The sequence below is a fragment of the Protopterus annectens genome, chromosome 3.part1, assembly GCF_019279795.1.
Source record: "Protopterus annectens isolate FY-2018-M chromosome 3.part1, PAN1.0, whole genome shotgun sequence".
In the NCBI taxonomy this organism is placed as follows: Eukaryota; Metazoa; Chordata; order Ceratodontiformes; family Protopteridae; genus Protopterus; species Protopterus annectens.
The window spans coordinates 1,509,447,544-1,509,474,539 of NC_056732.1; the positions used below are offsets into that span (position 1 = coordinate 1,509,447,544).

General features: G+C 40.8%; 1 protein-coding gene across 4 annotated transcripts in view; it reads left to right on the forward strand.

The window, feature by feature from the left end:
• Nucleotides 1–26,996, forward strand: part of SLC4A2 (solute carrier family 4 member 2) — a 2,370,566-nt gene that overhangs the window by 1,895,885 nt on the left and 447,685 nt on the right. For all 4 annotated transcript variants that reach the window (XM_044067584.1, XM_044067586.1, XM_044067587.1 and 1 more), the window contains 2 exons: nt 22–133; nt 19,693–19,877. In XM_044067584.1, the coding sequence (XP_043923519.1) occupies nt 22–133; nt 19,693–19,877 (297 nt within the window). The remainder of the gene's footprint in view (nt 1–21; nt 134–19,692; nt 19,878–26,996) is intronic.

The following is a 26,996-nucleotide window of genomic DNA, read 5'->3' on the forward strand; positions in this document are numbered from 1 at the left end:
TGCAGCCTAGATTTACCGCAGAAGGATTTTACACCCCTTCCACAAAATGGGATCCAGAGGTCTCGGTCTAAGCATGAGCTGAAACTGTTGGAGAAGATACCTGATAATGCAGAGGCTACCGTTGTCCTTGTAGGTAAGAAGCTGTAGAAATGTTCTCTGCTGACACTGGAAAGAAGCTGGTCTCCTCCTCTGCTGCACACTTGTCATTTAATTATTGTGAAGTTGTGGCTGAGATGTCATGTCGCAGGAAGGAATGCAGTCTTACACTGCCTTTGCTAAAATTCTGAAGCATTTTTCTCCAAAAGATGTGCATAAATGAGAAATGGCACATAGAAAAAGAATAAGATTAAGAAATGGTGTGAACCCTAATGAAGCTGTAGTGAGCATGCCAGGAGTATAGTGTGTGTGAATTGGAAAGCACACAGCGGAACTTGTACACGGAGGTGGCAGTGCTTACTGAAGCTCGAAGGATAGAAAAGTCAGAAGAAACACAAGATATAATGCAAGCAGAATGATGTGGGTGAGATTTTTTAGAGAAGCAGCAGGAAGGATTGAATTTGTGTATGCCAAGGGCGAATGCTAAGTTTAGAAGAGCAGAAGCAGCCAAATTCAGACTTTTTTTTGTTTGAAGAAAACATAAAACACACTTAAGAGCATTAAAATAGCACTGGCTATCAAAAATTGCATCAGATGTTGTACAGAAGTCTTTTCAGAGACGCTTAGTGTGGTTGGGAATTTGGAGATAATGTTTCATTTGACTGTGAGCAAAAAGACATCACTGGGACTTCTCGTAAGGTGCAAGCCAGGTAAAGAACAGGAAAACTTAGCTGCAGGCACTCGAGTTAGGAAAAATTATATATTCCTACAATCTGACTCTTGAGTTCTCTGTTAGTGCTGTATGCTGGCTGTACCAGAGCAAGAAAAGTGAGAAATCAATTCAATTTTGTACTACAACAGTACAGGACATCCAGAGGAGGGAATGCTGGCATGGCTTAGTCTACTCAGGCAGATCCTGTGGAGAATGAGAGAAGGCCCGAAATTTCCCTACAAGCTAGATTAGTTTAGATTTGTCATATGAATCAATGAATTGAAAGCTGGTTGGAAAACTATGTTGAGTGGCAACAAGAAAAGTGTACAATGTTAGGACCCTTCAGCGTCATCAAGTTTCTGATCGGGAATGTTGGAGGTAAAGGCACTGCTGGAGTTGGTGGGAGCTAGGCTGGATTGTTCAGTGGAGATGCTAATGGATAAAGAAGACAAGTCGAGAAGAAAAATCTTTGGTTGAGCAGCACACCTGAAACATTGGAAGACAGAGACTTGTTGAATATGTTGTAGGTTTGCTCTTTACTTGGACATGTGTCCCCTTTCTGAGATTAGAATTGAAAGGGCACATAGAACTGTCTTTCAAGCTCAAAGAAATGGCATTAGATATCTGAGAAATAACATTTGAGACCAGTTCACACAAAAAAAAATGTTACTGCTGTTTTGGAAACCTGGCACAAAATGAAAGTGTGGTGAGAGTAGTTTTTTTGTGAACAGGGATGACGTCTCAGCAACAGGATGCAGGAACAGCATTCCATGTAACCATCAAAGTCTGTAATAGAGTCTACAGTGCATATTGCTTTGTTTAGCAGTTATAAAAATATTCTTTTTGATCTTCCCTAGAAACATGTAAAGGAGTTGGAACAACTGCAGCAGCAAAGCAGAGATGGATAGCATAAGGAAAACTGACCAGAACCTGTGGTAGACCAGTCAAGAATATCTCCCCAAGTCCCAGTAATAAAGAAGCAGCAACTTTTGTAGGTCTTCTCAGTGATTAAGATAAAACCAGTGAGGCAGTGTTGATGGCTGAGGCATGCAGAAAAGAGCTACTTTCTCTATAGGATGGACAAGCAAACAGATGCTCACTCTGTCGTACCAGCTCTTATAACCACCTGCATTGCAATTCAGTCATTTACTTGCTCCACAGCCAGGGATTTATCTCTGTGTGACATGGAGCCAGCTTAGACAATGTAAAATGTTATCTTTGAAAATACATGCACATTATTTTTGAATGATGTTTTTGTGAGTTATTCGCAACCTTATAAGAAATGTTTATACAGTTTAGGATGACAAACGATGTAACAGAAGTTAAGACAGTATTATAGTTATAAGTTTCACATTGGTGTTGTATTTAAAAATAAAGCAAAGTTAGGGGCTGAAACAAAGGTTCTGTAGTAGTGATTTGCTGTATAATAAGTAATGTTTGCAATTATTTTGTGGAATTTTAATGGTTTGTCAAATCTTGTAAGCAAATCCAGTATATTTGTTTGTATTAGAAAAATCTGGTCTGTGTTTGTATTACTACAAGAAATGCAATTGATTGACAAGCAGCATTTAAAACCAGGGAACTTTGTATATAAATTATTAGGCTTTCATAGAATCCTAGAAAGTTACTAGGCTAATGGCTTGAGGGCCCTTACAAGCCTAGACAAATTTACCTTTGTTACCACGATCAGCACTATTGCCCTGTCCATCAGGGACACAGGTGGAACCCCCAGGGTGAATGTATGGTTACCCATCCAATCGTCCAGATTACTTTTGAAGAGGGATAATGAGGTACTGTGTTTGATGTGAAGGGGGAGTCTATTCCAAAGGCATGGTAACCTCTGGGAGAGGGTCTATATTAGAAGACCGAAGACACATTTTTTTCAAATGCGTCTTGGTCGAACTTAAAAGGCTGAAAACACAAAAAATCACAGCGGCTGTTTAAGTAAATTCTTTCCCTGGGAAAGAATTTGCTTGGCCGCTTCAGTACTTTGCCGTTTTCGGCACTGTAGTGGGGTCTCGGAGTTGGTATATTTAAGTAGGGGGGTGTGGAGGGCGAAGCCCCGACTTAATGTAATGTTTAAAATTGATTTTTATTTATTTATTTTGTTGGAACAGCAGTTTTTTTTTTCCCTTGGAAAAAAATCACTGTTCTGCATTGACACTTCGACATTGTAAGCTTTCGCTTACATAGGGTCGATCAATCACCGTTCGCTTTTTAAGCATTCATTGATTTAATATAGACCCTCTGGGAGACATCTGTCCCTCCAGCAGGTTTTATTATTGTCACATACCAGGTTTAGGTCCTTAGAGTGAGTAATCCATGTGCCGTTTGACTTGCTGATGTGCAGCATTTCCAATAAAGCAGCGTCAGAGATCACCTTATACACAAGGCAGAGATCACCTCTTTATGAAACAGAATAAAGTGACTGATTTCAGCCTATCCACATAGGATAGCTGTTGAAGACCTTGAATTTTCCTTGTGAGAAAGCTTTTTGGTCTCTTCAGTTGCTGCGTGTGCTTTGAAAGGTACATACCAAAAGGGGCATTGTACTAGATTATTGGCCTGATGAGTGAAGAGTACAGGGAGCTGATAACTTCTTTTCTTGAGGTAATGCCCTTACTTATGAGATGAGCCATATACAATGCCCTTCTTACCACTGTGGAAACATGTTGATCCAAAGGCAAGATGGCTGTCAACCTGAGTGCCCAAATCTGTCACCACTGAGTGCATATTTAGGGTATTGCCTTTGATGTGGTCATTTGCAGGAACATTGCTCTTACCAAAATTTTTTTTTTCATTGAGTTTGAGGTCATGACATTGGCACCAGTCATTTGTTTCAGCAAGACCTCCTTGAAGGATGTTGACATTGTTTGGAGATTCTATGACCACACCCAGTTTGCAGTCATCAGCAAACGTCAGCCACAGTCCCTTCATTTTAGCTTGTAGTTTGGAGAAATAGATTCTGAACAGTAGCGGTCCCAGGACTGATCCCTGTGGAACACCATTGGTTACGGTTCTGCTGTTGGAGATTCCCCTATTTTGACATGGGTTCTATCAGTGAGCCAGTTTGTAACTCACCTTATGATACAAGGGTTGCTAACTAGCTGGGAGAGTTTGTAAATGATGCCTGAGTGAGTGATAGTGCCAAATGCCTTGGGTAGGTCTAGGTAGGCTGTATGCACAGATTTCTCCTTGTCCAGGGAACTTGTGACCATCACAGAGATGTCCATCAGGTTTACTAGGCATGAGCCCTCCTTGACATATCCAGACTGTTTAGGATCTAGTGTTTGGAGATTACCTATAAATTTGTTGATAAGGTCCATGATTCTCTCCATGGTATTTGCAAATAAGGCTAGTCAGGCTAATAGGTCAGTAGTTCCTGGGGTCAGTAGAAACACCATCTTTGTGCAAAGGGTAACAGTGGCGGTGTTCCATTCAGCTGGGACAAAGCTGGTACTTACTGTTATTGAAAAGAGTACAAAATGATGATGCTAATTCTTGTTTGAGCCTGGGATGTCATCAGGTCCCACTGATGCTATGTATTTGACCTTAGAGAGAGGGTGTTTACAACCTGTTCTTTATAGATATAAGGTAGGGGACAGGTAGTAAGGATGTCATGAGGTATGTGTGGCAAGGACAGGGGAGTGAAGTTTTCACCAAACCTGTCCGCTGACAGGTTAGCTATGTCCACCGGCTCATTATATGTGTTACCATTAATTACCAGTTTGGTGGAAATCTGGGCTATACCTTTTAGGTTATGGATGTAACTAAAGAACGGCTTATGGCTGTCCTTTGTTGAGGAAGCTAACTTGGATTCAAAGTTTGCCGTGGTGGACTTCACAAGAAGTCTTATCATATCTTTCGGGAGGCCAAAGAGATGGTCAACACTATAGTAGAGAAGCATGGATTTTTGAGCTGCCAGAGTTACAAAAAGGATAATGCAGGTAGATTTGTATTAGTAAGATGAAAATTAGACTGAATGTTATGCATGATTTGTAAGTCTGTATATCCTACCAGGGATTGCTGCACAAATGATAACTAGGATGCTAAGAACACAAGAGGAGATGGTTTTATTGGCAGGCAGCTAGAACACAGATTTTCCATTAGTGAAGTGCACAGTGGTCCTAGAGCTCATAGTTTTCACTGCAGTAGGACATTTTATTTATAAATGTGTTACACTAATGGAGGGGAATAATAGATGTGCCTGAGGCATTAGGACTTCCTAGAGATGCTTGCTTGTTTTTCATAAAGTTGGTAATTATTCAAGCATAGACAAATTTATGGCTAGCAAGGAGATGTGTATCTTATTGCAAGTTTGCATGTGTGTGGTGTTTTTCTTTATAAGACAACTCTCCATTGCTCAAGCATATCAACAAGGGAAGAATATAGTGAAAATGGGAAATTAACCTGTATTTTTTGTCAGGTTCCACATTTTGAACTCTGATTGGAGTTCTATAGATTTTACCAAATAAGCTTTCCACACAGTAGGGGAATCATGATAAAAGTATGGGAAAGGAAGCTTTTAAGGAATTTTGTGAATGAGGCAGTAGGTTCAAATTGGTCAGGTTAAGAGATACTGAAGGCACAGGAAAATGTTGTTCCTAAGAAGGAAGGGCTGAACTCTAACATGCTGAAGTTACATGGGAATAGAGATGAAATGCTAAGTTACAAGGTAGACCAAGCTAAGAGAACTCTCAATGTTAGATTGAGGTAACAGCTAAAGGCCAAACATATTTAACTCTTAGGCCAGAAGAGGAAGTGATCAGTATATGCAGTATTATAGATCAAAGAACAGGAAGAGTTTGTGAGATACCTGGAGATGTATTTGGCGTTTTGTTCATTTTTATGAACAGTTGTATGAAGGAGAGAGAGATTGGGAGGGCAGGACAAAATAAAGGATCACCTAGGCAAGCTCCCATTAAAAAAAGTTTAAGTCAGGAAAACTGTCTGATGACAGAAGTTTCAGAGGATAAGGTGGACACAATATTGGAGAATGCAAACGAGGGATAAAACAAACAAGCAGGATGGTTAACCATTAGAAGTATATGTAATGAATTAAAGACAAATTAATTTGCTAATTATGTGTTAGCAATGCAGACCACCTGTATGTAGAACAAGCTCCTAATGAGTAATCGCAAACCAAGCAAGGGTCCTTCACAAGTTGGGTCATGCAGGCCTCTTTTGATACATTGTCACAATTAAGTTAGTTAGTTAATTGATTGTCAGAAGATTAGCTTTTACCCTTGTATCCTACCCTTATTGATTGATCTTCGATAGTCTAGATTTGAACTCTGTAGAACCACCCATGGTAACCTATTGGTAACATATTGACAGGAAATGCCAACAAAACTAAACTAACTTTCAAGTTTGGATGCCAAAACAGCATTTGACAGGGATTGTTGGCAGTATTGCAAGTGCTAAGAGTAATAGGCTTTCCTGAATGGTGGGTACTTTTAGTAAAACAGTGAATTATTGCATTATAACCCCTCAGCATAAATGCAAATAAAAATTAGATTTTCCAAAAGTTTTTAATTAAGCAGAGCCACTAGATATGGGTGTCCAATTCCTCCTGTTTTATTCACAGTTCATCTTGTGCTTTGGCACATAGGTTGAAGGAGGTACAAGTAAAAGGTTATGAGCAGCACGCGTTTAATCACAAGTTGTCCATATACAGAAATGCCTTGCTTCTTTATCTAACAAATCTTGAAAGGGGGGAATGGACGTAATATTTCAAGAACTCTGTTGATATGGTAAAATTGTTGGAAATAAGATGCACACAAAAGACTAAAGCCATAAGAATTAATTATTCAACCAGTAATATGTTGTGTAAAGAGAGTTTCTTTGAGTGGCAATAGTCAGTTAATTCACTTAAGACTGAAGTTAACACAGTTGAAGGGTGGTCGTTCTTAACACTAAGGAGTATGTTAAGTAAAAGCTCTATATGGGAAATGAAAGTGTTTGTCTAGGTATGACCCAGAGAATTCTGGCAGTCTTTGATTTGTTCTGCCATTAAGATTGTATATATCTCACAGTCTGCCTCTTCGTCCTACATATGACATTTTTTAGTCAATTGATGAAAAATGTTACTACATTTATAGGGGTAGAACAAAAACCTTGGGTGGTATGTAGCATTGGAACATTGCCAGTAGAAGGGTTTGAAGTTCCTCTCTTTGAGGTATATTTTAAATCAGCCTAGCAGAGAAGGGAGCCTCGTCTGTGACCTAGATGACCAAGGTTCAGATAGTGGCCCCAACACTGGAGGAGTAGGCAGATAAGAGAGTAGTGAAGGGGAATGGCCTGCTTGCCTCTCCCGTGAGTGTGAAAATTTGCACACGTTTGGGAGCTAAAGAAGTGGTGCAATTTCTCTGATAAAGACTGAGGAACCAATGCTAAGTGCTTCCTAGGAAGGGACAGAGCAGCTTGGACAGAATGCCTCTTGGAGAAGTGAGGGGACCACCCTGCCCTATAGTCAGCCCATTGTACATCCTGTCCCTGGTATTTCACTGGGTGTGTGCATGGAGCAGTAAAACTCTTGAGCCACCCTGATGATTTTCTGAATGATGACCCATACCAGTCAACCCCTCCCTCTGTGGTGGAAGACTGAGGAACCAATGCTAAGTGCTTCCTAGGAAGGGACAGAGCAGCTTGGACAGAATGCCTCTTGGAGAAGTGAGGGGACCACCCTGCCCTATAGTCAGCCCATTGTACATCCTGTCCCTGGTATTTCACTGGGTGTGTGCATGGAGCAGTAAAACTCTTGAGCCACCCTGATGATTTTCTGAATGATGACCCATACCAGTCAACCCCTCCCTCTGTGGTGGAACTTCCAAGATGGATGCATATTGAGTAACAGCTTATTTCTAGCTCTTCCAGTGTAAAAACAGAAACTCAGCAAAGAAGGCCAGTAGACTTGTGTTTGAGTAAATTTCAGTAACTGGCTAGTAAGTGCACTGCCTGGTTGAATATTTATTCATAAATATTTATACACCAACCTTCGATAGTAGTTAGTATTCTGAAGAAGTCAGCATTGGAGGCTGACGAAAAGCGCTTAAATAAATTTTATTTATCTTCACAACAGTTTGTATTTGCTGTCTGCGCTTATCTCCTACCCGTATTTTCCTGTTACTGGTTTTGTTTAGCCTGTTTGTGGTGTAAAATAAACACAACACTGATGGTGTATATCAACACAAACAAAAGGCTGGACAAAGTGGAAGAAAAACAGATATTCAGATAAGATGATTAAGCTGCAAAAATCAGAGGTCAAAATGAAGAAAAGGCTGGCTGAATGAGACTGCTGAGGAAGAGTTGTTTAAAAAATAAAAAAATAGAATTAGAGGACAGTACACGTAGGGAGAACCTGAGATTTTCATCTATCCCAGAGAAGCTGGAAGGAACAAACTGCATTAATTTTATGCAAGCACAAAAGCAACTGGAGTGGTATTCCACAGCAGGAGTTTAGTTGAAAGGGCACATAGTGTGTATGCTCCAAACCTGGCTATGAGAAAGCAACCTAGACCTTTAGTAGTGCAGATGCAATCCCACCAGCAGAAGAGTTGATTCTGACAAAACTGTGGCATAAGGACAAAGTAGTAAAAGTGGGAGACAGCCGAGTGTTTGTGGAGAATGATTACTCATGGTACACCAGACTGAAGAGGAGCAAATTTATTCAGTTCAGGGAATGTTGAGATGCAGGTGTGAGATTCAAACTGCTGTATCCAGCAGTATTAAAGGTATTTTTCCCTGGAGGGACAAAATAATTTTTTGATGAAGTATATGCTAAGGGGGAAATACAAAAGTTTGTCCAACAAAAAGTAAGCTTTCAAACAGAAGGAGATCCTGCTTCTTGTTCATTTTGTAATAAAAAAACATAGAGGAACTGTACCTGTGAAACCTTTTCTAAATTTTCAGTGGAAAATGGCGAGATAGAAAGGAGCACAAGAGTTGACTAGAAGAATCGAGAGTACATTGGAAATGAAGCAGAGACAGGATTTTGGAGATGAACGATAAAATCAGTAACTTAGTATGAGATTGCAGTAATTTATATATGTGAAATATGACAAGAAAGTCTGGAAATATTGGACTTTTTCAGAATTCGTTGGAGTTGTGAGGGGCACTAAATCATATGCCCTGCTTGCATGTCATTAATGTTCAGAAAAGTGTTTTGGGGAGGGGAAGAGGAGGGAGAAAGTTAACTATAAGTAAAGATTTTTGTTTTCTTAAATAGCACTAATTTTGTGGCATGTGGTTTTCTTTACGTGCTGTAAAGTTATTTTTTATTATTATTATTTTTAAGTGTAGTGGGAATTGTAAACAGGTGCCGCTGTTCTTTTTTCTTTCTCCATTCATCTCTTTCTTCTTGTTTAAGATTTAAGAAATGTAGACGCTGCAAAATAAAAAGCATGATAAAAGAAACAATGTACTTTTTCTCATTCTTGCATGGGGGAATGACTGGATTAAAGACCTTAGACTGATTTAGTAACAAGTTTTAAGAGAGAGCAAGTAAATGAAAAAGAACATTGAATATTATGTAGCTTTTTTTCTAGCAAATACATGTATGTTTAGTAACAATTCTGCAGCTGATCTTCATGTTTCTGTGTAAACAATCTGATAAAGAGAAACTGGGTGCCTGGTTCTCATGTCTCCATGGAGACAATCTGATAAAGAGAAACTGGCTATAGTCTGGTGGAGAGTGATTGCCTGAGGGGAAAAATAAGAAGAGAGAAATTGGCTGGGAGATAATGTTCTCTGAAAATATATATGGGTTTTCCCAAGGTAGATAATGTTCTCTGAAAGTATTCAAGGGTTTTCCCAGCTGTGAAAACTATAAAGATAAGACAAACTAATAAGTGCTTAGTAGAAGCACAGGCTGCACCATGCATCTTAGCATGGATAACCTTTCTTTTAGGTTAACTCAAGTCTATAAGTGTGGCTGTCTGTTTGGGACTTTTATTCCTATTAGGAGGGTAAAACTTCAATATTTGAAGGTGTACATAGTTTTGTGTGTTAGTATTAAGTTAACAGGTTTTAGAAGGTTATTGGGGGGTGCGTTTTTTTGTGCTTGTTTGAGGGCTCTCAGTAAAACAAAATTTTATAAGATGTGACATAGGCTCAAATGGATATGACAAGAAACAGCTGTATAAAAGTTCATCCTGCCAGTGTATGCATGTGACACAAAGGCCGGAGACAGACGTTTAACAAAAAAGGTGTTGTATATAAAAGGTGAGAGTAATAACTTTTTAATACAGTCATGCTTTCTGTAATATCTGTGAGGCCGCTTAAATTTAAAGATAAATACAAAATAAGAAAGAATAGTGAACTATATTAAAAATGTAGAGTACAAATAGCTGTGTTACAGGAGGCACGCATCAAATTCACATGTTCAGTTTTTTCCAACGAAAGGTTTTCAGGATGGTTAATACCTGTGACAAAGGAAAAGGGGGGAATACTTGTATTAATTGCAAGCGGAGCTCCAATAGTGATAGAAAAAGATAAAGATGCTAATGGCAGATTTGTAGTATGAAGAGGCTACTGGCAAGGGAGGAGAATTACAGTGGCATGTATTTGCTTTCCACCAAAAACTGCTGTAATGGAGCTTAAGAAACTTTTGGGAGAAATGATCAGTTTTCAGCAAAGAATATTATAACTGGAGACTGGAATTTGATTTGCAGCAGTAAAGATGTGTCGGGGGTGGGGGGCAGATGGGAGAATATAACCAAGGAAGTTTTTGAAAAATGTTTATGAAATATTTGGCATGGAAGATGTGAATTCAGTAATAGGAGTTCAGAGTGAATTTATAGTATTATTCCCCAAGATATAAAAACTGGGCTAGGCTAGACAGAATTTGCATTTCACAGGAACATATGCATTTAATTGAAGATCTTGATACTCGCCCAATAACTATTGCAGATCATCCGCCAATAATAGCTAAAATAAAATCACAAGGTAAGACACTGGCGCTTTCCCACCTATCTGTTGAAAAGAGGATTTTAAGGAATGGGTAGTGGAGTTTATTCAGAAGCTGTTGGAGAGGATAGAAATTTCTTCTTAAAACATAGCTAGGGATTATAATAAAATGAAGGTGGAGTTTAAAAATAGGATGGAAAAAAATAAAGGGAGTTATAGTTAAGAAGTAACAAGAATTATTTAGAGGGACTGACTAATGTTAAAGTATTGCAGAATGGGGGAATCTCACAAAACAAGAGGAGGATCAACTACAGAATGCTTGACAGAAAATAAGGGATTACCTCGATAATGTGAACAAGTTTAGAAAAGTTGCTATTAAGCAACTGTTTTTTGATAACAGTAGTGCACAAAAACTTTTAGCACAAAGATAAAGCAACAGAAAGTAAAAAGGGCTGTTGTCAAACTTAGGGAGCCTGAAACAAGAAAGGTAACGAGATGTCATAGAGGCATTAGAAATATTTTGGAATTCTATGAAAATCTCTATAAAGCAGACAGTATGAAAATCAGAAAAGATACAAATGGAAATATTTATGGCAGAGTTAAATATGCCAAGTTTAGAGGTAGATGAGGCTCAGTTATTAACGGTTAGTATAGGAGGATATGAGATAAAAATTGTGTGTATAACCAATCTGCAGGGAAAGTCCCCAGGAATAGATGGTATTCCTGTGGAAGTTTTAAAGCTAGGAGGAAAAAATTGATAAAAGATCTGGAAAATTTTGTTTGAAAGTATTTTAAGACGAGGAGGAGAAGTACCTATGTCCTCTGGAAGAAAGCAGTGGTAGTTGTAATATCTAAAGAGGGTAAAGGTCTGTCAGATCCAGCTTTCATACAGGCCCATTTCACTAAACCATGATTATAAAGTCAGACCACAAGACTATGAACAACCAGGCAGGCAAAAGGCAGCAACACAGTCAACTTGTTCAGCAATAATAAGCAAGTGTAGAACACAATCCACAGCTTTAGATAAACTCCAGAGCTAGTTTATTCAGAAGTAAGCGCTTTCACAGTAAACCATACTGCTGCTTCAGACCACTCATCTAGAATAACACTCAAATTTTTGTACACTTTGACGTAATTAAACAATTAAGCCTCATGAACATCATTAAAATCTTAAAGGTAATACTCACTAACCCTAAATTAAAATTAAATAATTACCTAAGGCTTCTAGATTTTAACTTCAATAGAACCTGATCAGTAAGCACATAATCCCTATGAGCCCCTAAGTGCAAAATCCACTGAAGTTCAACATTTTCAGTTTTATTTGTCACATCACCTTAATTAATACTCTCACACACTATATACTGGTCTGTGTTACTGGGTTTTGGTGCAACAACTGCTGCTTGGGGTTTGTTCTTTGCTTCATGATAATAAAGTGTTTGTGTCTATAATGGCTAAAAGAATGGCAAAAGTAATGCCAAAATTGATAGATATGGATCACTGTGGTTTTGTGGAGGGGAGGCAAACACTGACAAAATTAACAGAACATTGATGATCCAGAGGGAAGCAGAATGTAAGAAAATACCATTGTTGTTGGTGGGTCTTGATGCAGAGAAAGCATTTGACAGAATAAACTGGGACTTTATGAGCAGGGCAGTGGAAGCATTTGTATTTCCTGAAAAAATTATAAGGTTGATTAGGAGGATATGTTAGCGGATTGGAGGCGAAAATTAAAGTGGATGGGGTCCTCTCTCGTTATTTCTGCTTGAGCAGAGGCGCCAAGTAGGGGTGTCCTCTTTCCCCCTTTATTATCTGAATTATATTTAGAGCCATGGCAAAGAAAATAAGGAACTTAGAAATTCAAGGATATAATTTGTACAGTAGTCAAGGAAAGCTGTCTTTATTTGTAGATGATATTATTTTATACCTAACAAAACCAGAAGGAGACAGTACTGTGTTGTGGAACATTTTGAGACAGTTTCACATATTTTGGGGATACAAAATTAATGAAGATAAAACAAAGGCAATAGCAGTAAATTTTATGCCCAAAAACAAATTGGTTCAGAAATATCCATGTTTATGGTGACATGATAAAATGAAGTATTTAGGAGTATGGTTTAAAAATGATTCTAGTGTGGCAGCTAAGAATATGTGGGAAGAGACTAAACAAACTAAACAAAAGATAGTATGAAAACTGTGCAAATGGAAATTTTGTTATATGGATAATAAGATACAAGCAGTTAAAATGTTTTTAATCCCTTTAGTCTTATACAGAGGTCAGGCATATTTTTATCAACCAGAGGAGACGTTGTGGATAACAATTAATAAAAAGCTGAAGGACTTTATCTGGGAGGGAAAGACTGCAAGTGTCGAGTGGGATAAGCTGATTCTTCCAGTAGAACAGGGCGGATTGGGTTTACCCAATTTGAAGTGGTGTTTCAGAGCTACACAGTTAAAACTCCTATATATAGCACAAGCAGCCAACTATATTTCAAAGTGGAAAGGGATGATGATGAAATGGGGGGGAGCTGAAGAAACAGTGAGCGACTGTGATTTTGGATGCAGGCCTTTAAGGAGAATAATAATAATCATACAGAATATCATATCCATAAAGTAACAGAAAGTATTCTAAGAATTAAGCCAACACGAGATTTGAAGAAACAAGGTTCTGCCGATGGGGATGACTACAGTTAGGGATATAGACAATAGGTGGGGGGGTTGGAATTTATTGGAGAAAATTGGCAAAGGAACCAAGGTATTGGGAACAGTTAACTAGAGATGGAAGGATATTAGAGTGGGAAGACACCAAGAATTTATATGGACTGCAGGTTCGAAGTTGCCTTCCCATCAGGGACTGATGTCAGATTATAGGCAAAGAGAAAGAAATAGGGGAGTCCTAAATGGAAGACCAACACTGGTAGAGTTTTAGTAGAATCCAGGACAGAAGCTGCCATTAAAAAAGGAATAATTAGTAGAACATATAAAATATTGCATGATAACTACAAGAATCAATCAGAAGAGGGTAGAAACGTTTGGGAAAAGAGATTGGATAAGCAATTCACAAAGAAATAGTGGGAGGATATATGTATGTTTCCCAAATATGCAACAAAATCTAGAAGATTTTGGATTTTTAACTGGAAATGTTTGCTTAGATATTTCTATACCCCAAGTAGACTCCAGAGAATTTTTCCTCAGGTAAACAGCAAATGTTGGAGGTGTGACAGGGAAGAAAGAGGTAATTGGGAACATATTTTCTGGGAGTGTGGTGAATTGGTGGACTTTAAGGATTCCCTGCAGGATGCATTGTCCGAGATGCTGGGTGGGCTGATTGGTGTGAGGAGGGAGATGATTTTTCTGAGCTATGATATATAATCGGAATTGCCTAGGCATCATTAGGCCTTGCTGTGTAATAATGGTGTCATCCAAAAAAGCAATTACTAGAAAATAGAAATCAAAATCTAAACCAGCTATATTAGAAGTAGTGAATATAGCAATAGCAATAAAACAACTGGAATTGAGATCTTTAGAAAAGGGTAGGAGCAAACTACATAGGAAAAAATGAGAATTGTGGGAACAATACATACAAAGGAAGAATGAGGTTTAAAAGGCGGCAGGACTTAAGGTTTTACTGAAAAAGATTGGTGGATTATAAGTGATATATAATGTTTGCACCTGGGAGTGTGTCATTGTGGTTGGTGATGTAAAATGCTTGCAAGTAGGATTGTGTTGGTGTGGTGTGCTTTCATTTGTAGAAATGTATGCTTGCCTGTGTTGTAAGTGATGGTTTAATAAAGATGTTTCTTGTTTTAAAAAAAAAAGCAGGAATTGAATAATTGTTGCTTAGGTTACATGATTTATAGCAATGTATGTGAAATAAAATGTTTACTTATAGTGTGATTACTTTTATATGAATGTAAATTTGCCGATGTCACGAGTGATAATTCAGTAAATGTGTTTGGGGGGAAAACTTACATCTTTGATGGTGAACAAATGGGGTCGATTTGTCTGAGAGAGGCTGACCTTTAACAGAGTAGGATTGGTTCAAGACTTTTGCTCTGTGCATCCAGTTCTTGCTTTAAAAAGCCCTTATTGCAGCCCAGGTGACCCAGGTACAGTTGAATCTTCAAGACATATTGGGGCTGGAGGGTGAGCAAGGTGGAACAAGATACATACAGCCACACAAGCAGGTAAGTAAGACATGTTGACTTGATAAATTCATATCCCAGTGTATCCCTCACGTCTGGAACAACCTTCCACTACATGTCAAGCAGTTTAGCACCTTTGCCACCTTCAAGATAAACTTAAAATAATTGGATGGGCAGCCTCAAATTCTCTTCCAGTCTATTTTGTAGTGCCCACATAGGATCATAGGAAGTTATTAGGCTTTTGGCCCTGAGGCCCTTATAAGCCTCTTTTTTTGGCTCGTCTTGAAGTGATTTGCAGACCATTTGCCTAGTACTTACCTGTGAACCTAGTACCTGTCCTGTGGGGGGGGGGTCTTATGACTCGCCAAGCTACCCCCTGGTGGTAGGAAAAGGAAGCTGTTTTGTGCTCTGGAAATGATTAGGTTGGCCAGCCCATGCCCAGAGGGGTAGGTTTAGCCCATGCAAAGGCTATCATTGCCAGGATGCTGTTAAGAATACAAGCAACCTTCATGACTGACTGTATGATTGCCCCACTGTACAGCTCTCACCCCAAACTGTAATGGGGTAATTCTGGTATATAGAAGAGTGAGTGGACATAGTCTTATTTGAGAAGGTTTAATTATCTGTAGGCACAATGGTTAAAAAAAAAAAAAAAAAAAACACTTAGTAAAAAAAAGGCATTTTAAAAGAAAACAATGTTGTAGATTACCATTAATGCCTAATGTAGACATCCCATGAATTGTATTTTTTTTTCTCCCAAAGATTTACTTTTTTGATGGGCCTTGTTAAAAACTATGTTCTGGAAGGGAGGGGGATTCAGACCTCCTCTTATTGTGGTGTGAGTATGAATGGCAGATCCAATTAAATACAGATAGTTCTCCTGATGTGATCAGCTTATTAGTATCAGATTGCTGTAGCAAGATTATATGACAAACAACTTGGAATTGTGTTATTGGCTCAGGTAGTCTATCATAATAGTGTGTGCTTTAAATTCCATTAATTTGTTAAGCGGGTAAGTGAGCTGGCACATCTGACCGTCTGGGAGGAAACTGGATTACCTAGAGAAAAACCATGAATTCTCTGGAAGAACATGCAGACTTTGCACACACAGTGGTCTAAAGTCAAGACTGAACTCCAGACACTGCTCCTGTGAGGCAGAGATCTAAACCACTGAGCCATCTTGATGCCCATCTGTACAAACTGAACTCCAAACTTATAGTACGAGTCTTATGCACGTGAAGAAACCAGTTATTTGGAGTCCTCCAAGGCTTCGTTCTGGGGCAGCTCCTTTTTCAGCATCTGTTTCTCTAAAGTCAGGGCCAGCATTAAGGGACTCTGGCTGATCAATTTTTAAACTAGATGGAGTCATAGAATCCCCCAGAGATATGCATACCTTCCCAGAAGGCGTAACACAGACTGACAACTGGTGCCAAAGCCACAGTCTAAAACACAGCACCATGAAATTTGCACTAGTATCCTTTGGGAAGATGGCTACCATTGGAAACTACAACATTGATAATATACCCCTAAGAGTATACCCAGTGGTCAAGGACTGACCATCATGTGTCTATGATAGCAAAGAAATCATTCTGTGTTGCACAAAATATAGGCAAGGGCATGGCATCTAGATCCAAGGATGTTATTGTTCCACTATACTCACTCCTCATGAGACCAATCATTGAGTACAACGCCCCCTTTGGTATGTACCTGTCCAGGCATATACAACAGCCTGAACGCCCACAGACGTTCCTTACAAAAAGAATACAGGGAGTAAACAACATATCCTACACAGACCGCCTCAAAGCCCTATCCAGTAACTCTGTGTCCTGCAGACTGCTAAGAGGTGATATATGCCTGGCCTAAAAGGCATCCTTTGATCTTGCTCTGATTAGCCTGTTGCACATTTGCAAAACAAATACTATCAAATCACCCAGTCTAGGGACCTAAACCTCATTTGAAACATAAATAGATATGTTGGAGGGACAGGTATATGTATCAAGAGACCACCCCTTCTTTGGAACATGCTTCCAATCCATGTAAAATAGTTCTTTCCTACCCTGTTTCAAGTGTAACCTGACCAGTGAATGGAGAACCAGAAATGTACCCTTGTTCTGGCACATATAGGTTCATAGGTGGGTACTAGGCTATCTGCCCAAAGGCATTTATAAGCCTAGCCAGAATGTGTTGGCTTTCACCGTTCCCTTAGATTAGTTCCCTGTGCCTCTGTCCAGCAGAGCCACTGAAGTGATCCCTGAGGTAAACTTTCTGTTTCCCATCCACTCGTCAAGGTTTCTTTTGAAGAGTGTTAGTGAGGAGCTCTGTCTAATGCAGACTGGGATCTTGTTCCAAAGCATGGGAAGTCTCTGGGACAGGAATCTATCCCTCCAGCACGTCCTATTTATTGTGTTGAGGTTTAGATACCTAGAGCGTGTGGCTCGAGGGGGTAAGGTTTTCTTTAGGTGGAGCATGTCCCTCAATTCTGGGTTGGACATGGCCTTGTATGTCAGGCAGAGATCACCTCTGAGTAGGCGGTATGCAACCGAGTACAACTGGAGTGTCTTCAGTCGAGCTGCATAGGGCATCTGTTTGAGGCCATTGATCCTCTTGGTGAGGTACTTCTGTGGTCTTTCCAGCTGTTGCAGGTGTCTTGTAAGGTACATCCCAAATGGGGCGTTGTACTCTTAAGATGGGTCTGATGAGTGATGAGTAGAGGGGCACAATTACCTCTTTTGATCTGCATGCGAACCCTTTTGTGATTAGGTGGACCACGTAGAAGGATTTTCTAACCACTCTGGCAATGTGATTATCAAAGGTGAGATTACTGTCTACTTGGGTCCCCAGATCCCTTATTACATCTTCCGTATTTAGGGGACTGCCACCTATGTGGTAGTTTGTGGGTACTTTGTTTTTTCCAAAGGGGATGACTATGCACTTTTTGGCATTTAGCTTGAGGCCATGATTTTGACACCAGGTATCCGTCTCAGTGAGACCCTTTTGGAGGATGTCTGTGTCAGCAGGAGAGTCAGTTATAGCCCCTAGTTTGCAGTCGCTCATAACTTGGTCAGCCATAGTCCTCCTGTGCTTGCCTGTAACTCTGAGAAGTATATGCTGAACAGGAGGGGTCCTAGGACTGAGCCCTGGGGAACACCACTTGTAACCAGTTTAGAGACTGACCTAGCTCCCGCAACTGTCACCATGTGGGTTCTGTCTGTGAGCCAGTTGGCAATCCATCTTGTGACGTAGGGGTTTAAGTTCAGGCTGGTGAGCTTGTCTATAATACCAGAATGGGGAATGGTGTCGAAGGCCTTAGTGAGGTCTAGATAGGCTGTATGTGCCACCTTTCCCTCATCTATAGCCTTGGTAACTGTCTCAAAGAAGTCCACCAGGTTTATATGTGTGTAGTAGACAGATGTAGGTTAGCATGTGTCCCCCTACATTCATGGCATCTCTGGGTTAGGCAAAAGATGTGTGCTTCATATGAGAACACTGGTCACGGAAGCATGGAAACGTGAACTTGCTAATGAGACGTCACTGTACAGTTCTGCAAAATGAATATGTAGAAGCATGCATTTGCATAAGGTCTGAGCATAGCAGATATTGTACTGTGCATGCCTGCTGATTCAAAAGAGGAGGGGCCGAGGCGTGACTGAAAAATCCAAACTAACTGTAGAAGATGGCCTGCAGGCACCTTATTCACAATTCTATTGCCTGGATACAAGATCAAATTACCAATGGTATTCCTCTTTTTAAAGAGGAGACTCTCCTCCCATGGTGTGATTTGGGGTGCTAATAACGAGCATGACATGGGTCAGTAGCATGCGAGGAAAAGGTTGATAGTCATAGTGCTGGTAAGCGCCAAACATAGAATAAAGAAAGGTTACTCGATGTTAAAAAATAAGTATGTTCTTGCCATCTCAGCTGATCTGCAAGAGGGCCTTCTTGAACATGCCAGAACCACTTTCCCTCTGCCACCCTGCTGATATGTTTAACTCCAGTCAGCCATGGCATTTTTGGAGTACCCTGTAAATTGAGTAAAACTATAGAAGTATATCACTTGTTAGCAGTGGAATAAAAATTGTTTCTTGATCTGCAAGAATGTGATTGTAAGTCACTAGTGGGAACTGGCTGGCTTTTGGATGAGTACACTTATTTAGTTGGTATGTGAAATCAAAGTATGTATCATCACAGGTGTGAGCCTGTCCTGAGGCATGGGAACATTCAAAAAAGATGTCAAACTCTGATTGGTGGAGTGTATGAATCCAGCTATAGTACACATCAAGGAGATTACACTTATAGCACACATCAAGGAGATTACTCTTATAGTACACATCAAGGAGATTACTCTTATAGTACACGTCAAGGAGATTACTCTTATAGTACACGTCAAGGAGATTACTTTTATAGCACACGTCAAGGAGATTATCTTGTAGACTATCTGATATGGTAAGAATGTTTATGTTACTGCTGCTGTCTATATCAAGTCATCCTCTTGTCCATGCAGCCTCCACACCATCCTATACATAAACTACTACTTTGACCATATGATCCATAGGTGTAGCATAGTATGACAGAGGTACTGCCAATGCCATATTCAGACTTGAGTCTGTCCAGCTGATTGCCCGCTTGTACAAAGATCTGCTTTAAAACTGTGGTAGCTAACACCACTGTAACACTACTACCCACGGTTCATATACTTTGTAACCATATCTTAGTTGTTTGACTTACATATTCAAATAATTCTCTGCACATTCAGTGACTACTATTTTTGTTACCAGGATGTGTGAGAGGGGTGTTCTCTGCTTGTTAAATTAACTTTTTTTTCCTTATCCTTTTTAGGTGCTGTGGAATTTTTGGACCAGCCAACGATGGCATTTGTGAGGCTGCAGGAAGCTGTTCACTTGGAGTCTGTTTTAGAAGTTCCTGTTCCCGTGCGGTTCCTTTTTATACTTTTGGGCCCCACCACTACCAATATGGATTACCATGAGATTGGCCGATCCATTTCCACTCTCATGTCAGACAAGGTAGTGCATTGTCACAACTTTGAAAGTAACATTTAAAAGATAACCTGCTTTTTTGCAGTGCTGGAAGGGGCATCTCTGTTGCAAGACGGTCCTTTTTAATGAAATGAGCTTACCTGGTGACTGTTGAAAATGAGAAACTTGATCAGTGAATTCAGCAAAAAAAAAAGTGTTTTATTTTTTATAGAAAAAAATAAATATGTCTGTGTGTAGTATACCAACTCTTAAATATTTAGGAATATATTTGGATGTTAACATGGGAAGCATATCCTCTATGGGGAAGGATGGTGGTGATTTAGGACTTGTTACTGGACAAGATGATTCCAGCTGTTTGAGCGGACATCTTCGGCTATAGCTAAGATACAGCTGTTACCAGTAAGGGTAAATGTTTAGTTTTACTTCCAAATCACAATGGCATTCTTGAACACATACCTTCTTCTCCACTCCCAGAAGCAGTTTGTGTAAAAGTATCGAGACTTTGTTGCCATTGTGTGTATATCCTTTATCTTTCCAGGTTGTAGTCTATTCCAAATAGTTCTGAAAGAGCAAGGATGGCAGACATCCTCAGCTGCCCTTGTGGCTCAGTGAGGTACAGCAGTTTATTTGTAAACTCTAATACTGCACTTGGTATACAGACTAATACGTTATACTGTAATAAATTGTAGTAAACTTCCAGCTACCACTTTTAAGATTAGGTGGTAGGGAAGTATATCTAGACATTTTGATAACTATAGTCATAGAAATGTTTTTCTGTCACTAGCTGATGTGGAAATTTCTTGCCAGTAATGTGTCGTCATTAAAATCTGTGCAATCATCCCGTTACTGTGAGAATGCCATCCACCTAGCTTACTATTTTAGTCCTGCTGACAACTTTCAGTGAATCTCAGGCTGAATGCTGGTACTTGTAATATAAAGTTCTCTTAATTGGTGGTTGCTTTGTGAGCTACTGTAATTCATACTTCATTACTCGTAGATCTGAATTCCATGCCCTTTAGGAGATGATGATCTCCTTTAACGAAATCCCACATCATCACCTGACTTTGACATAAAGGGATGAAACCCTGTCTTTGACCCAGAAGACATGAGTTCTCTTAGTGGTTTGGGTATTGGAAGAGCCAGGCAAATTATAGTGGGGAATTAATGGTTTGTGCCAGCTCGCCAATCCTGTGTAAGGGAGATTGTGGTTCCAAATGGCTGACTGGTCCAATGCAAGAAGACATTTACATGATTCCCTCTGACTGCAGGACCAAGGAATGTGGGCTTGGGACTGCCATATCAGTGAAGATAGCAGTCACTTTCCTGTCCCTTTCCCTGTACTCAGTCACCCACAAACTACAGAGGGGTATCTATGCCTGACTTACAAGGCATTCTCTGATCCAGCCCTGATGGATCTGCTACACATCCACAAAAGGAACAGCACTAGAATTACTTGATATAAGGATCTAAATCTCATCTGTGACATAAATGAAACATGTTGGAAGGACAAGTACATCTTTGAGATTGCCCCTTCTCTGGAACAGTCTCTCAGTTCATGTGAAACAGAGGTCTTCCCTAAGCCTGTTCAAATGCAGTTTGGACCAATGGATGGGAAATAGCAAATTCACCACTAGCTTGTCACCTTAGGCCCTTCTGGACAGGGGCAGTTGTAGATGCCATAAAGCACAGGTATATACCAAAACCATAATAGGCTGTGGGCATTGATAATTGGGAAAATTGGGCGATGAATGGCTAGGCTTAAAAAGGCTGTAGGGCCGTTAACCTAGTAGCCTGCTGTGTGTGTGTGTCTACGCGTGTGTGAAGGGAGCATGCGCTTGCCAGGGTGAGAGCATAGGGTGCCCCCATAGTGAATTAAATGCCCATGTCAGCCGCCAGTGGTGGAAAGTTAAGGCCATACCAAGAAATTCCCTCATGGCTGCCTGTGTAATGGCCACTTCATGGACTGTTTGGTGATTAGAACTTAAGAGCAGTGGCAGTGGTGGCTTGATTTCCTGGCAGGCAATTGAACCATGAAAAGGACATGGAAAAATGTCACAAACAGCCTCAAATACAGTAATAAGTGTTATTGTCCTGTTATTGTTATAGATAACATTTACCTTTGTTATATCGCCTTTATGACCTAACATTTATTGTTGGACAATTTTTAAAAACTCTAACTTCCTTGGTATAGAAATCGCCATTTAGTAGACTTGACTGTAATTAATTTATTTATTTAGCTGAGTAATAGCTTGTCTTTGTACCCTTAGTCTTTGTTGTAGAGAGTGTTTAATCTCATTCCTCTCAAGGAAAGTACAAAGGAGCTATCTTAGAAAACCTAGTAAATAAGTGCTCTCTCTTCCAGACTGCATACATAGGTTCATAGGTTCACACTAGGCTATCTGCCCTAGGGCATTTATAAGCCTAGCCAGAGTGTGTTTGGCTTTCGCCACCCATTTTAAATTAATTTTGCTATGCCTTTTTTTGAGGTTAGTATAATGTGCCTCTGTTTAACAGTGACACAGAAGTGATAGCCGGGGTAAACCTACGATCTCCCATCCACTCATCAAGATTCCTCTTGAAGAGAGTCAATGTGGGACTCTGCCTAACCTGGACTGGGATTCTATTCCAGAGTGAAGGGAGCCTCTGGATTATGAATCTGTCCCTCCAGCATGTCCTATTTATTTCACTGCTGAGGTTCAAGTCTCTCGAGCGCGTAGCTCGATGGGATTTGGATTTTCTGAGGTGCAGCATGTCCATTAATTCCGGGTTGAACATGGCTTTATACGTCAGGCACAGATTGCCTCTGAGCAGGCGGTATGCCACTGAGTAGAGCTGGAGTTTCTTTAACCGGGCAGCATATGGCATCTGTTTGAGCCCTTTGATCCTCTTGGTGAGGTACTTTTGGGGTCTTTCCAGTTGCTGCAGGTGTCTGGTAAGGTACATCCCAAAAGGGGCATTGTACTCAATTATGGGCCTGATGAGGGATGAGTAAAGAGGCACTATGACCTCCCCTGATCTAGATGTGAATCCCTTCATGATTAGGTGGGCTATATAAAATGTTTTTCTAACCACTTTGGCCACGTGGTTGTCAAATGAGAGATTGCTATCAACTTGGGTCCCCAGGTCCCTAATGACTTCTTCTGTACTTAATGGATTACCACCTATGTGGTAATTTGTGGGCACTTTGTTTTTGCCAAAGGGATGACTATACACTTTTTGGCGTTTAGCTTGAGGCCATGGCTCTGGCACCAGTTATCTGTTTCTATGAGGCCCTTTTGGAGGATGCTTGTGTCGGCTGGAGAGTTGATTATGGTGCCCAGTTTGCAGTCATCTGCGAACTTGGTCAGCCACAGTCCTTCCGTGTTGGCCTGTACCACCGAGAAATATATACCGAACAAGAGAGGTCCCAGGACTGAGCCTTGTGGGACGCCACTTGAAAACTGGTTTGGAGTCTGACATGGCTCCAGCAATTCTAACCATGTGGGTTCTGTCCTTGAGCCAGTTTGCAACCCATCTAGTGACATAGGGGTTTATATTTAAGCTGGTGAGCTTATCTATAATGCCCGAGTGGGGTATTGTATCGAAGGCTTTTGCGAGGTCCAGGTAGGCTGTGTGGACCACCTTCCCCTCGTCAATGGCCTTGGTGACTGTTTCAAAGAAATCGACCAGGTTTAAGAGGCAGGATCTGCCCTTAACAAAGCCAAACTGGGTAGGATCCAGTGTCTGTAGGTCCCCAATATCTTTATTTATGAGGTCCATGATGATCCTTTCCATAGCTTTGCAGACCAAGCTAGTCAGGCTTATGGGGCGATAGTTTCCAGGATCCTTTGAGGCACCACCTTTGTGGAGAGGGACCACTGTTGCTGTACGCCACTCTTTGGGTACATATCCTGTAGTAAGGCTAAGATTGAACAGTAGTTTTATGTTTGGGTTTAGCTCTTCTTGGAGTTCATGTAGGACGAGCCGGGACACCATCTGGTCCCATTGATGCTGTGTTTTTGCTTTGGAGAGGGCGGCTCTTACCTGAGCACCTGAGATGCCGGGGGCAGCACTCTGCTGGGATAGATATTTGCCCTTTTGGTGGGGAGGGGGGAGTTTGCACTGAACCTGTCAGCTAGGATGTTGGCAATGTCTGTGGGCTCGGTGTATTTTTTGTCATTTTGGACTAGTTCTGAGCATATCTGGGAATTCCCACCCAGGTTCCTAACATAACTAAAGAAAGCCTTGTGATTATCCTTAGTGTCCTGTGCAATTTTTCTCTCAAGCTGGCCTTAGACGATTTTATGAGTGCCTGTAGTTTTTGCTAATACTGATCAGAGATGCCTTCCCTTTTGGGATTTTGCTCTATCATGTAGTAGCTTCCTCCTTCTATTGTATAGTTTGTTTATGGCTGGGGTCCACCAGACAGGACGTCTGCCTTTGGAGGATTGGGTCTTGGTTTTATTTGGGATTGCATGATCCATGCATTCCTGAAGGTGTTCATAGAATGCGTTTATAAAGGATTCTGCGGTCTGGGCCGTATTTTCCACAGGCCCGAGGGCTTTGAAGGATTCCTCCTCGGTTTTGAGGCGTGTGAAATTTGCTTTAGAGAAGTTTTTCACTGTGGTTTTCTGGGCAGGGGGTGGGGTCGGGATGTGAATATCCAGTGAGATTAGTTTATGGTCTGATCTTACAGTGAGGGATACACTTCTGGTCTGGAGCATAGTGTCCCCATGTTGGTGATGATCAGGTCCAGTATGTTTTCCCCTCTTGTGGGAGTGGTAACAAGTTGTTCCATAGCATTTGAGTTTATAAATTCTAGGAACCTTTGGGCTAGGGTGTTGGAGCTAGAGTAATGCTCCCAGTCTATGTTTGGGTAGTTTAAGTCGCCCAGTATAATGGTGTTTGGAGAGACCTTCATATTTCCTGTGTTTGGGAGGGTGGTCTGTAGCAGGCTATAAACTGGAAGGCAGTTTTACCCACTGTTAGTTGTACATGGATAGTCTCTGATGCTTCGTGCTGTGCCACCAACCTGGAGGTGTGGGTATCTTTGACGAATATTGATACTCCCCCTCCTTTTGTGGTTCGGTCCAAGTTTTGGGGCGGAAAATCATGGTATGAGGTATAACCTGGTAGTGCTGGGGTGCTCTCGGGAGCCTTGAACCAGGTTTCTGTTACTGCACAGATATCGATGTTCTCCATGCTAAGGAGAGTTTTGAGTGCGTGCATCTTGAGGTTTAGACTTCTGGCGTTGAGTAGCATTACTCTTAGTTTCTTATCCCTTGTGATACCAATGGAGGTGGGTTTGTCTTTTGAGCCTTGCCTAAAAAAGGCACTGTGGGGGTAGCAAGAGTCTTTGCCAATATCCGAAAGCCCAGGGGTGACAGGTGCAAGCCGTCCCTAGCGAAGCATCGTGGCTTGTCGAGCATGTCATCCCAGGCTGACAGGCATTGGATCCCCTTTGAATGACACCAATACTTAAGCCAATTGTTGAAATTGATCATCTTGCCTTCATATTGTGGCATCATTCTTGGTGAGGGTAAGATGCTACTCAAGGTCAGGGTCATACCGGCCTGGGCTACATGCTCAGAGAGCTCCTCTATGTCTCTTTTCATGTAGTCCAGGGAGGTACGTTTCAGGTCATTCACACCAGCATGGACAATGACTGAGTCATATTTGTACTTGCCTTGGCGTGACCTGAGTGCTTGTGTTATGTGGCAGATCCTAGCGCCCGACAGGCAGCTCACCGTGACCTTCTCCTTGTTCAGCCTGGTGAGCGGAATGTCAGTGTGCCTGACGATAGTCACCTATTACAAGTGTATCAGGTGTGTTGTTTAGCCTTAAGGGCTGTGACTGTTCGGCACACTGGCTTTGTGAGCTATGTGTTGCACGTGTTTTGTTTTGGGGTAGCGGTTGCTTGGGTGTCTGCTTTGGAGGTCTCTGCTGCTTAGGCAGATTTTTATTTAGAGCCTCCGAGTATGTTTTTGTGTGTTTATGTGTTTGGTTTGTTGTCGTGGTAGGTCTATGTGAGACTGGAATTGTAGTGAGTGTGGTTTCCTTCTCCTCCTGACTGGTTATGCCAGTACTGAGTTGAGAGAGCTTAGCCTCCAGTTTGGCTATATGGTTGCATCTCTCACATGTGTTGGAATTTGTTGGGAGGAGGAGAGGTTGTCTGTGTACATGAGGCAGTTGTAACATTGCCTCAAGATTCCCAGATACACCAGCTGGACCGGAGAGGAGATTGACAACTGACCTTTGGACATGCTAGAATAGTATTGGGAATTCCTTTATAATTGAAATAAAGGGCCAGTAGGGAACAAGGTACTCAAGGGGAGTTTGTGAGGGTGTAGTGCTTTTAATTTTTTAGAGCTGACTTGTATAATTGCTTTAGTGAGCAAGTGCCAGGTAACTTAAATGCAATGTGTTACAGGTAACTTAAATGCAAAAACGACAAACAGTAACTTTCTTTCAAGTGAAACAAGGAAATAAGTACAGTAAGCAATCCAGATATCACTAGGGATTCACAGAAGTGCTAAAAGGCCGCGTTTTAGGTGGAATTAGCGTTTCAGGGAAATAAACAAACAACAAGCATACAAACAAAGCTAAATTCAGCAGGCCTGGATCTAGTCTATGCTACAGCAAACAAGGTGTACCAATTTCAGTAAGAAACAGTTAGAATATGCAGGCACTATAAGCCTTTAACCAGAAATTCCCAGCTCAGAAGGGCAGAGTCCAGCCTCTCGTCCCACAAGAGTGCAGATCGCGATCCTTCTTAATGTAAAAATAACTGGCCTGAAGCCCAAGTGCTTAAACCAGAACTAATACACTTTTAGAATAACAGACACTGAGCCCTCAATCAGCAGTTCCCAACTTAGAAGGATGTAAGCTACCTGTCCTGCCACCACAGTGCAGGCCACAAACCTTCCTAATGTAAAACAACTGGTCTGAAGCCCAAGTGCTTAATCCAAAAGACTTAGAAATGATAGCTACACTTTAACGATAAGCTGTTTGTGCGCATTTCCTTCCATTTGCTAACTGACAAACAAAAATATTAACATTACATTATTCATCATGACCAAATAGGGAATACAGAACGACAAAGATGACATGATATCTTAGACTGGATGTGTCTAGACATTACAAATGTATTTATTCAATCTTTTACAT